The 12,748-nt window shown below is 46.4% G+C and overlaps 1 protein-coding gene and 1 pseudogene across 3 annotated transcripts in view; one reads left to right on the forward strand and one right to left on the reverse strand.

Annotated features, from left to right (window-relative positions):
- The window catches only part of ADAM33 (ADAM metallopeptidase domain 33), a 105,532-nt gene that overhangs the window by 9,747 nt on the left and 83,037 nt on the right, over positions 1-12,748 (forward strand). For both annotated transcript variants that reach the window (XM_082236364.1, XM_082236365.1), the window contains exon 2: positions 4,425-4,507. In XM_082236364.1, the coding sequence (XP_082092490.1) occupies positions 4,425-4,507 (83 nt within the window). The remainder of the gene's footprint in view (positions 1-4,424; positions 4,508-12,748) is intronic.
- On the reverse strand, positions 8,042-8,770 carry LOC309540127 (small nuclear ribonucleoprotein E pseudogene; annotated as a pseudogene). Its single transcript has one exon. The product of its transcript is annotated as a small nuclear ribonucleoprotein E pseudogene (transcript).

Here is a 12,748-nt window from a genome sequence, read left to right on the forward strand (position 1 = left end):
GAGGCGTTGGCGTTGGCAAGGGAGATACATTTCTTAAGCCTATTTTTAAAAAGCCCTTTAGCGCGTTATCCCATTGAATTTCACAGAGTGGCTGTGTATTCACTTTCTGTCCTCCTGACCACAGATGTGAGGTTGATGGGCAGGCTGTTCTATTTCGGGGGACCAATCCCAGACTAATTTCCTTGGCAGTTAGCTTCCTCTAGGATGCTGGGTCAGTCAAGGTTAATGGGGTCTCAAGATTTTGTCTGCCTTTCTGTTCAGGGCAGAGCTGGGCTTCTTTGGAAACATGGGATGGCAGAGTTGGAAGGGCTCCTGAGGAACATCTAGTCCAGCCCCCTGCAGTGCGGGAATTTGCAGCTCTCCCTTGCGGGAAACGAACCTGCAGCCTTGGCACTATCAGCACCACACTCTAATAATAATAATAAATTTTATTTATACCCCGCCCTCCCCAGCCAGAGCCGGGCTCAGGGCGGCTAACACCAATAAAATAAAATCACAGTAAAACATAATAGGGGGGAAAGAGAGGGAGGGGGAAAAAACCCCAATTTGAAATACAGGTTAAAATGCAATTTAAAATGCAGCCTCATTTTTAAAGTCGCCCATACATCAAAACCATAAGGGGAGGGAAACATAAGGGTCAGACTGAGTCCAAACCAAAGGCCAGGCGGAACATCTCTGTCTTGCAGGCCCTGCGGAAAGATGTCAAGTCCTGCAGGGCCCTAGTCTCTTGTGACAGAGCGTTCCACCACGTCGGGGCCAGTGCTGAAAAGGCCCTGGCCCTAGCTGAGACGAATCTAACCTCCTTGAGGCCCGGGACCTCCAAAGTGTTGTTATTTGTGGACCTTAAGGTCCTCCGCTGGGCATACCAGGAGAGGCGGTCCCGTAGGTACGAGGGTCCTAGGCCGCATAGAGTTTAAAGGTCAAAACCAGCACCTTAAACCTGACCCTGTACTCCACCGGGACCCAGTGCAGTTGGTATCTACTTGCACTTTGAGGTGCTTTCAAACTGCTAGGTTGGCAGGAGCAGGGACCGAGCAACAGGAGCTCACCCCGTCGCAGGGATTCGAACTGCCGACCTTCTGATTGGCAAGTCCTAGGCTCTGTGGTTTAACCCACAGCGCTACCCACATCCCATACCTTGTGCATACCTTCTGCCTTTCCACCAGCTTGATGCTCAAAGTGGCTTGCAACTTGCAGTTCTGTAGAAAGGAGGTGCTGTGGCCATTAGAGACTGGCAGCTAATCTTGCACCAAAGAGTTGCCCCATTGTATCAGGAGACATTCTGTCCTAAATGTACCAGGACCGGCCTTACTCCTTATCTTCTTTGTTGTTGCTGTTTAGTCGTTTAGTCGTGTCCGACTCTTCGTGACCCCATGGACCAGAGCATGCCAGGCACTCCTGTCTTCCACTGCCTCCCGCAGCTTGGTCAAACTCATATTAGTAACTTCGAGAACACTGTCCTACCATCTCGTCCTCTGTCGTCCCCTTCTCCTTGTGCCCTCCATCTTTCCCAACATCAGGGTCTTTTCCAGGGAGTCTTCTCTTCTCATGAGGTGGCCAAAGTCTTGGAGCCTCAGCTTCAGGATCTGTCCTTCCAGTGAGCACTCAGGGCTGATTTCCTTCAGAATGGAGAGGTTTGATCTTCTTGCAGTCCATGGGACTCTCAAGAGTCTCCTCCAGCACCAGAATTCAAAAGCATCAATTCTTCGGCGATCAGCCTTCTTTATGGTCCAGCTCTCACTTCCATACATCACTACTGGGAAAACCGGAGCTTTAACTATACGGACCTTTGTTGGCAAGGCGATGTCTCTCTTATCTTCATATCACATACCAAAGTATGTGCATAATACAGAAGAGGACCACGTGCTGCATGAAGGTGCTCAGAGAGTCCTTTGTTTGCTTGCTTAATTAATATGCAATTAACCAGAATCCTTATATGGAATCATAGTAGGGCGTTATCCCAAATGATTAGAAGGTACTCCATGCATATGTATCATCTTAACTGATAAGGGAACAGTATATTGCGAAGCCCACTTCTTTGGGAGGGTGCTCAGTCCTTTGGATGTTTTTTTTTAAAAAATAATTTTTATTAAGAATTTTAACATAAATTATCAAAACATATCATCTTCACTCCTTCCATTTCCCCCTCCCCCTCCAAGAAAAACCCTCTCTCCCCCCAAAAAACTTCCCTCAGCTCCTCTCTCTGATTTTTCAACACCTGTTCTCTGCATATTTTAGAATTGTAAAGATCCTTAAATTATCTGTCTATTATGTTAACAATAAATTTGTGTATGTTTATTCAGAACTTGCCAAGGAGTCCATTTCATTTTGGTTTTTTTTAAAGTAATTTGTAAAAAGTTCCCATTCTTATTTAAAGTCACAGTTGTCCTTGTCTCGCAATTTGTATGTCAATTTCGCCAGTTCTGCATAGACCATCAACTTCTCTTGCCACTGTTCTTTTGTCGGGATTTCCTCATTCTTCCATCCTTGTGCTATTAAGACTCTTGCCACCGTTGTCACATACATAAATAAATTCTTTATTTTCCTTGGCAGGTCTTTTCCTACAATCCCTAACAAGAATGCTTCTGGGTTTTTTACAAATGTTAATTTAAACATTTTCTTCAGCTCATTATATATCATTTCCCTTTTTTTTATTTCTCTACATTCCCACCACGTATGGTAAAAAGTCCCTTCTTTTTCTTTGCATTTCCAACATGCATTTGACCCAGTTTTATACATTCTTCCTATCTGTACTGGTGTCATATACCATCTACACATCATTTTCATATACAGTGGTGCCTCGCAAGATGAAAAGAATCCGTTCTGTGATTCTCTTTGTCTAGCGGTTTTTTCGTCTTGCGAAGCAAGCCCATTGACAGATTAGCGGATTAGCGGCTTTTAGCGGCTTTTAGCAGCTTATCGGATCAGCTGATAAGCGGCTTAGCGGCTTAGAAAAAGGGGTGGGGGAGGGAAAAAACCCACAGGAACTCGCAAGACATTTTCGTCTTGCGAAGCAAGCCCATAGGAAATTCGTTTTGCGAAGCACCTCCAAAATGGAAAACTCTTTCGTCTAGCGAGTTTTCCGTCTTGCGAGGCATTCGTCTTGCGGGGCACCACTGTAATTTTCTTTCAAAAGAAAGTCCTTTGGATGTAAATCCTCTGAGCCTTTCTGTCTGGCCAGCAAAGACAATAAATGTACCTTTGTTCCTTGTTTTTTGTCCAAGGGAGTCCTCAGATTTTTCTGTTAACAAGGAGAGCAGAGGTGTGAGCGCACCCAAACAGTTTTTTCAGGTGTTTAGGGGCTGCAAGGTTGTGCAAACAGTAATCTCTCTAGCCTGAGAGTTGCTTTCCCTCCTGGAGAATCTCCCAAATGCCAAATACCAGGGGAGGGAAGGACTAGGGACAAAAGTGGATGGATCAATAAATGTCTGTGTTCCTTTTGTACAGTAGATTAGTCTCCCCTCTCAATGGACACATGTTCATCAAATGTCTGTCTATCTCTATCTATCTATCTATCTATCTATCTATCTATCTATCTATCTATCTATCTATCATCTATCTATCTATCTATCTATCATCTATCTATCATCTATCTATCTATCTATCTATCTATCTATCATCTATCTGTAATCTATCTATCTATATATATATACATAGTCGTACCTTGGAAGTCGAACGGAATCTGTTCTGGAAGTCCGTTCGACTTCCAAAACATTTGGAAACCAAGGCTCAGCTTCCAATTGGCTGCAGGAAACTCCTGCATCCAATCGGAAGCCCCGTCAGATGTTCAGGTTCCAAAGAAAGTTCGCAAACCAGAACACTCACTTCCGGGTTTGCGGCATTAAGGAGCCAAAATGTTCGACTCGCAAGGTGTTTGGGATCCAAGGTAAAACTATTTAAGAGTTTTCGTTATGTCTCAAAGCACCCTGCTCTCCCCTCTGCCGTTGAGTAATCCAAGTTGTTTTCTGGTTGTTTTGGAGACTTCTCAAGTCGGTGCTTCACGGCAGCTTTCCGAGTTCCCTTTAACTGTTTCAGCTTCTGCTATCTGAGCAACAGATCTAGATGCCATCGCTCTGCCGCAAGAACGGTTTTCTTTCCTGCTTTCGGTCCCCTTCCCCTGTTTTTCTTGTGGGTCCCCCCCCCGCAGGTATTTCGCAGAAAAAACAACCCCAAAGGGGAAGAGAGCTGAGTTTTGAGTTCGCCTTTGGTTTCCAGATAAATCTCTGTTCCTGCTCTGTTCCCCAAACTACTTTTTTGGGGGGGCCCTTCTTGCTGGTTTTCCTGTAGCTCAGTTTTGCCATCCCTAAAATGGTCCATTCTCTCTCTGGGCAGGTGCAGAGGTTTAAATGATTCTGGCAAGGGATCGGGGTGGAAGATTTTGTTTCACTTAACTGGACGATTGAGAGTCTGTTTTCTACCTTCAGGACTGTCACCGCAGGGAGAGTTTGTCCGGCCGCGATGGATCTCAGGAGGACGCAACCGGCGGGATGTTGGCGAGGCGGAAAAGGTCGGATCTTGCCTTCCTCTGTTTTGATTCCTGCCGATTCCCTATTTCTTTTCTTCGTTGCCTTGATGGGTGTTTTATTGTTTTATAATTGTTTCTGCTTTTGGTGTTATAGGGGGTTTATTATGTTTTATTGCACTTTGTGACTGTTGAGTTTATTGTGTGCTGCCCTCAGATCCATCCAGATGAAGGGATTTTTAGCATTTTAAATAGATAATAATAAATAGCATTTCAGACTTCGGAGGGGGAGCGAGGACATCCTGTTCCAATGAAGAAGACGTAAGTTCTCTCAGGATATGACAAGCAGGTCTTGATAAAGTTGCTAGGGTCACTTCTGCAGCATATATCACAATTTCTTTCTTTCTGTCTTAAATTTGTATACAGTGGTACCCCAGGTTACATACGCTTCAGGTTACAGACTCCGCTAACCCAAAAATAGTGCTTCAGGTTAAGAACTTTGCTTCAGGATAAGAACAGAAATCGTGCTCCGCCAGCGTGGCAGCAGCAGGAGGCCCCATTAGCTAAAGTGGTGCTTCAGGTTAAGAACAGTTTCAGGTTAAGAACGGACCTCCGGAACAAATTAAGTAATTAACCTGGGGTACCACTGTACTGCGCTTCATCCGTAGAACTCAGTTCACAACATCAAAATACAGTGGTACCTCTGGTTGTGAACGGGATCCATTCCGGAGGCCCGTTCGCAACATGAAAAGAGCACAACCCACAGCATCACGTCTGCGTATGCGCAGGTTGCGATTCGTCACTTCTGCGTATGCGCGTTATGTCATTTTGCACTTCTGCGCATGCGCGAGCGGCGAAACCTGGAAGTAACCCTTTCCGGTACTTCCGGGTCACGGCGGAACGTAACCTGAAAGAACGTAACATGAAACAAAAGTAATCTGAGGTATGACTGTACAAGATGAAAACACAAAATTCATAATAAAGGCGAGTGGGGGGGGGAGCACAAACAATTATCCCCCTCCGACAAACACATTTAAAAGGCTTTCTGTTTATTTATTAAATTAAGCACCCTTGTATCACTTTAAGAGTGGTGCCTTACCTCAAAGAATCATGGGAATTGTAGTTTGTTCAGGGCGCATGACCTTAGCAAACCACGGTTTCTAGGATTCTGCATGACTGTTAAAACGATGCAAGAGTCAGACTATGGAACTCCCTGCTACAGGAGGCAGTGATGGCCAGCAACCTGGAGGGCTTTAAAAGAGGACGGGAGAAATTCATGGAGCCATTTCCAGTGGCTTCCAGCAACTGGTACTGAGAAGCATTTCTCTCTCTCCACTCTCTGTATGCAAAGTTTAATTTTATAAACCTCTCTCTAGCTATCTCTTGCTCAAAACAAGAATCGATGTGCATTTGCGAATGCAGATAGATATATAGTCCAAGGGTACAGTGCCTCTGAACCCAGCTGCTTTGTTCCTGCCAGACAGCAGTGATTTTCTCTAAAATGATATTTATGACAACTACGATGATTCGTCTGGCGCCGGAAAACATCAGGCACTTGCGTAAAACTCATAACAAGGCAAACGCTGCGCTGTGGGGCTCGCAATCTTATTTAGAAAAGGAACAAGAATAAACGGAACTGATTTCTGTGTGTGTTTGGCGAAGGCCAGAAGCAATTAAGCATAAATGAGCTTTTTCCCTTTTCTTTTTTTTAAGAGCAAGGAAAGCAGGATGAGTATTGGCTGTTGAAGGGTTCCATTAATAAGTCTAAAAGTGCCGTGCAAGAAAGAGGGGCGAGGTGGGAAATCAGAGGGCTTGTGAAAAGATACAGAGAAGCAGGTGAATGCGAAAACCGATGTGGAGAAATGTGTTTGCTTGTTGCACGATGACAGGCTTTTAGTATCTTGTTGGTGCAATGTGAACAACGGGTTAAATTGCACAGCGCTTGGGCTCAGGTCTCGAAGACCACATCCCCGTGCCTGGATGCTTAGAGATAAGGATGCCAGGTGCAGGGGGTTACCATAGCAACACCAGCAACATCGTGCATCACTTGCTGTGTCATCCACCCTGCCATGGGCTCAGGAAATGATTAAACCCGTTTCTGCACTTAGGCGTATTGCTTTCATTATTGCCCTGATTCATGTCCTGTTTGCTGTCAGGGTCTGACTCTGAATCAGTAGTTTGCCATGTAGCGCCTGGAATTCTGAGGTAGAATTCTCCTGAACATGGAAGCTCTACTTAGGGGTAATCGTCGGTGACGGATGCATGTTTCTTTTTTTAAAAGTTTTTTATTGACTATTTTTACACAACAAATTATTCCAACAATTGTGTTTTCCCCCATTTCCCCCCTCCCATTTTCCCCTCATACCCCTCCACCCCCCTTATTATTATTATTATTATTATTATTATTATTATTATTATTATTTATACCCCGCCCATCTGGCTGGGTTTCCCCAGCCACTCTGGGCGGCTTCCAACAGAACACTATAAAAATACAATACAATAACCTATTAAACATTAAAAGCTTCCCTAAACAGGGCTGCATTCAGGTGTTTTCTAAAAGTTTGGTAGTTATTTTCCTCTTTGACATCTGGTGGGAGGGCGTTCCACAGGGCGGGTGCCACCACCGAGAAGGCCCTCTGCCTGGTTCCCTGTAACTTGGCTTCTTATAGCAAGGGAACCGCCAGAGGGCCCTTGGCGCTAGATCTCAGTGTCCGGGCTAAACTATGGGGGTAGAGATGCTCCTTCAGGTATACAGGACCGAGGCTGTTTAGGGCTTTCAAGGTCAGCACCAACACTTTGAATTGTGCTCGGAAACGTACTGGGAGCCAATGTAGGTCTTTCAAGACCGGTGTTATATGGTCTCCCAGTCACCGGTCTAACTCCTGCATTCTGGATTAGTTGTAGTTTCCGGGTCACCTTCAAAGGTAGCCCCACGTAGAGTGTGTTGCAGTACAGTGGTGCCTCGCAAAACGAAAAGAATCCGTTCTGTGATTCTCTTCGTCTAGTGTTTTTTTCGTCTTGGGAGCAAGCCCATTGAAGGATTAGCGGATTAGCGCTATTAGCGGCTTTTAGCGGCTTATCTGCTGATCGGATCAGCTGATAAGCGGCTTAGCGGCTTAGAAAAAGGGGGGGGGGAGGAAAAAAAACCAGCAGAACTCGCAAGACATTTTCGTCTTGCGAAGCAAGCCCATAGGAGATTCGTTTTGCGAAGCACCTCCAAAACGGAAAACTCATTCGTCTAGCGAGTTTTCCATCTTGCGAGGCATTCGTCTTGCGGGGCACCACTGTAGTCCAAGCGAGAGATAACCAGAGCATGTGCCACTCTGGCGAGACAGTCCGCGGGCAGGGAGGGTCTCAGCCTGCATACCAGATGGAGCTGGCAGACAGCCACCCTGGATACAGAACTGACCCACGCCTCCATGGATAGCTGTGAGTCCAGAATGACTCCCAGGCTGCACACCTGGTCCTTCAGGGGCACAGTTACCCCATTCAGGACCAGGGAGTCCCCCACACCCACCCGCTTCCTGTCTCCCAAAAACAGTACTTCTGTCTTGTCAGGATTCAACCTCAGTGTGGTAGTCGCCATCCATCCTCCAACCGCCTCCAGACACTCACACAGGACCTTCACCGTCTTCACTGGTTCTGATTTGAAAGGCTACCTCTAAACACTAGTTAGAAACACTCTGTAGAAGAGCAATATTGTCTCCTTTTAACACGATTTGACCCAGCTGTTTCCTTGATTTTGTCTTGGAGTGAATCTCCTCAGCATCATCCAGAACCAAGTTCATATATTCAGCAAATCCCTGTTCATACAGCCACACCTGAATTCTGGACCTATTCTGTAGGTATCTGAAGATGAGGTTGATGGGTTGCACCATCACTTTCTGCACCTTCTGGCCGGCAGCTGGGCTGGGAACGACCCCCGACAGGATGAGCTGACTTAGGCGGGACGGGGCAGCCCTTTCCCCCATTCTTTTAAAAAGTTTTTGTCTTCTTGGTTCCTGAGCTTTCCAGTCAGCTTTGGCGTTTCGGCGTAGTCCATCAGCTTAGTTTGCCCTTCCTCTCTGGTAGGGACTCTTTCATCTTTCGCCTGGTCGTCTTTTGAAGCTGGCGAAGCTGCTGGCCCTCGCTGCCTCATGTGGCAGGGAGTCCCACAGTCCCACAAACTTCTAACATGTCTGATGTGACTGACACACACACACAGAGAGCAGAAAAACCTCAAAACAACCCGTTGGTGTGTCTTTTATTGCCCTGCTCTGTCCTCTGTCCGTTTCAGTCATGACACGGAGAGAGGCTGTCGGTTTCCGCAGCTATATATAGTCCCAAGTGCGGTTGCCAGAGGGGAATGTAGGCCAAGCAGCTCCAGGTTTTTTTAAAATTTTATTTTCACCCTCTTCTCCTCCCCCGGGACTTGGCGTTCTTTGGGAAGGCCGCAGCGAGGGTATAATTTTGGGACGAATATTCTGGCTGCCGTGTTGTTCTTACTCGCAGCGCCCAAAGGCCGGTTGCAAATCCCTCGGCCGTTCAGAGGAATTACAACGAAGGAGGGTCAGGCCCCTGGTTCCTTTCTAGGAATCTGATCGGCCTCCAGCTGCGCAGGGCAGCCTTCGTCAACCTAGTGCCCTCCAAAGGCTTTGAACTCCCAACCCCAGGACTACAATTCCCGTCGTCCAAAGCCTCTGGAGCTGCCGGGTTGGCAAAGGCTGTCCTAAGCTATTTTGTAACCCTAGTATTCTTGCAGCTGTTAAATCCCTGTAGGTGAAATTGCATGCGCTGAACATTTAGGGGTGGTTTCAGCAAACCAAAGAAGGGAGAAGGAGGGCTGAGGCCAGGCCTAGATCTGATTTTTTCTTCCAGAATTTAGAAAGAATTTGATTTCTGCAGATATTTGTTGGTGCTGCATTGTTTATTCATTTGCAAAAATAATTGCACGCCCCTGCGTCATTCAAAAAATGTACCAAAGTGGCTTACGGCATAAAATATAAGACAATAAATACCACAAGAAAGTTAAAAACAGGCCTCATTTAACCGTTGCAGATGGATGTACAGGTGAAACTCGGAAATTAGAATATCGTGGAAAAGTTCATTTATTTCAGTAATTCAACTTAAAAGGTGAAACTAATATATGAGATAGACTCATGACATGCAAAGCGAGATATGTCAAGCCTTTATTTGTTATAATTGTGATGTTTATGGCATACAGCTGATGAAAACCCCAAATTAACAATCTCAGAAAATTAGAATATTAAATGAAATCAGCAAAACAAGGACTGCGAATAGAGCGATATTGGACCTCTGAGAAGTAGAAGCATGCATATGTACTCAGTACTTGGTTTGGGCCCCTTTTGCATCAGTTACTGCCTCAATGCGGTGTGGCATGGATGCTATCAGCCTGTGGCACTGCTGAGGTGTTATGGAAGACCAGGAAGCTTCAATAGCAGCCTTCAGCTCTTCTGCATTGCTCGGTCTCATGTCTCTCATCTTTCTCTTGGCAATGCCCCATAGATTCTCTATGGGGTTCAGGTCTGGCGAGTTTGCTGGCCAATCAAGCACAGTAATCCCATGGGCATTGAACCAGGTTTTGGTACCTTTGGCAGCGTGGGCAGGTGCCCAAGTCCTGCTGGAAAATGAAGTCAGCATCCCCATAAAGCTCATCTGCGGAAGGAAGCATGAAGTGCTCCAAAATCTCCTGGTAGACGGCTGCGTTGACCCTGGACTTCATGAAGCACAGTGGACCAACACCAGCTGATGCCATGGCTCCCCAAATCAACACAGACTGTGGAAACTTCACACTGGACTTCAAGCATCTGGCATTGTGTGCCCCCCCCCAGTCTTCCTCCAGATTCTGGGTCTTTGGTTACCAAATGAGATGCAAAAGCTGCTCTCATCAGAAAAGAGATTGGGGGAGCCATGTCGCTTGTTTTGTATACATTTTTATTTTTGCCTGGAAGACTGCACCACAAAATTCAGAGAAGGGCACCTTTTGAGGGTTGGCTGAGTTCCACCCCAAGTGTGTGAATCATGGAGGGCAAATGAGCTTCGCTTGAAAATGTGAACTGAACACATTTCTCCCTGCCTCTCTAAGCACAGACGTGCATTTCCATGGCAGGACTGAGCATCCAGGGGAGGCCCAGAGAATGCATTGCCCTGAAGGTGGTGATATGTTTGCTGTACAGTTTAGCAAGGCCTTGGGGTTTCCGAGAATAGAGAGTCTTTCTTTCTTTCTTTCTTTCTTTCTTTCTTTCTTTCTTTCTTTCTTTCTTTCTTTCTTTCTTCCCCCCCCTCTCTCTCCCTCCCTCTCCCTCTCCTCCTTTTCTTTCTTTCTTTCTTTCTTTCTTTCTTTCTTTCTTTCTTTCTTTCTTTCTTTCTTTCTTTCTCTCTCTCTCTCTCTCTCTCTCTCTCTCTCTCTCTCTCTCTCTCTCTCTCCCTCCCTCCCTCCCTCCCTCCCTCTCCCTCTCCTCCTCCTTTTCTTTCTTTCTTTCTTTCTTTCTTTCTTTCTTTCTTTCTTTCTTTCTTTCTCTCTCTCCCTCTCTCTCTCCCTCTCCCTCTCCCTCTCCCTCCTCGTCTTTTATTTCTCTCTCTCTCTCCCTCTCTCCCTCTCCTCCTCCTCCTCCTCCTCTTCTTCTTCTTCTCTCTCTCTCTTCTCTTTCTCCCTCCCTCCCTTCCTCCTTCCCTCCTCCTCCTCCTCCTCCATCATCATCTTCTTCTTTTCTCTCTCTGTCCCCCCCTTGCCCCCTTCTTCCCTTCTTCTTCTTCTTCTTCTTCTTCTTCTTCTTCTTCTTCTCCTCCTCCTCCTCCTCCTCCTCCTCCTCCTCCTCCTCCTCCTCTCTGTTCATGAAACCAGATGAGGAAGTGGTGAGATTGTGGCGGAAGCTGCCACCTCATTTTTCACAGCAGCTGCAGGGGCGGCTCAACCACCACACAGGTGTGACAGGAAGGGAAACTGAGTCAGTCCATGGGTAGGATCTGCTGGGCGGGTGAGTCTTTTAAAGCCCCCTTTAGCATTTCCTTGCCATTTTTAGCCTTTTCAGCAGAAGAGCCTGCAATTCACACTTGTTCACATTTTGCACTACAGTTTTCAGTCTGAAAAGACGTGCCAAGGCATTAAATTATGCCATTTGCATCTCTCCTCAAAGGAGCTTGAGATGCTGTACAAACACTCCTCCACACATCATCATAGCTGTCAACTTTTCCCTTTACTTGCGAGGAATCCTATTCGGAATAAGGGAATTTCCCTTAAAAAAAGGGAAACGTTGACAGCTATGCACATCATCCTCACAACAGTCCTGTGAGGAAGGCTGGCTCAGACACTGTGGCCAGCCCCAGGTCACTCAGTGAGTTTCAGGGCTTAATGGGAAGATTTGAACCCTGGTCTCTCAGGTCCTAGTTAGACATTCTCAGCATTGCACCCCACGATCTCTAGATGCATTAAAATAAATTAGTTGTCTTTGAAATGAGTATTTTAGGATAAAGTACACTTAGAGATACATACGATGAGATGAAATACATATGTATCATGTGATAAATAGGACGTTTGGTGCATATTTTCATGTTGTTGTTGTTTAGTCGTATCCGCCTCTTTGTGACCCCCTGTACCAGAGCAGGCCAGGCACTCCTGTCTTCCACTGCCTCCCGCAGTTTGGTCAAACTCATGCTGGTAGCTTCAAGAACACTGTCCAACCATCTCGTCCTCCGTCGTCCCCTTCTCCTTGTGCCCTCCATCTTTCTCAACATCAGGGTCTTTTCCAGGGAGTCTTCTCTTCTCCTGAGGTGGCCAAAGTCTTGGAGCCTCAGCTTCAGGATCTGTCCTTCCAGTGAGCACTCAGGGCTGATTTCCTTCAGAATGGATCAGTTTGATCTTCTTGCAGTCCTTGGGACTCTCATGAGTCTCCTCCAGCACAAGCATATTTTCCTAGAACCATAGAATTGTGGAGTGGCAAGGGACCCCGAGGGTCATGTAGTCCAACCCCCTGCAATTCAGGAATCCAGCATCCTGTTCTCACAGTGGCCAAGAGATGCCCCAGTGGGAAACCCGTGAGCAGAATTCGAACACAGGAGCCCTCTCCCCTCCCGCAACTAGTATTCAGAAGCATCACTGCCTGTGGAGGCAGAACGGAGCCATCATGTCTAGTCACCATCAATACCTCTGTCCTCCATGAATTTCCTTTTAAAGCCGTCCAAGTTGATGTTCGCCACTGCCTCCAGTGGCAGGAAGTTCCATAGTTTAACTCAAGCCTAAGCAACCTTCGGCCCTCCAGATGTTTTAGACTTCAATTCCCATCATCC

This window comes from Podarcis vaucheri, assembly GCF_965113315.1.
Source record: "Podarcis vaucheri genome assembly, chromosome: 9".
In the NCBI taxonomy this organism is placed as follows: domain Eukaryota; kingdom Metazoa; phylum Chordata; class Lepidosauria; order Squamata; family Lacertidae; genus Podarcis; species Podarcis vaucheri.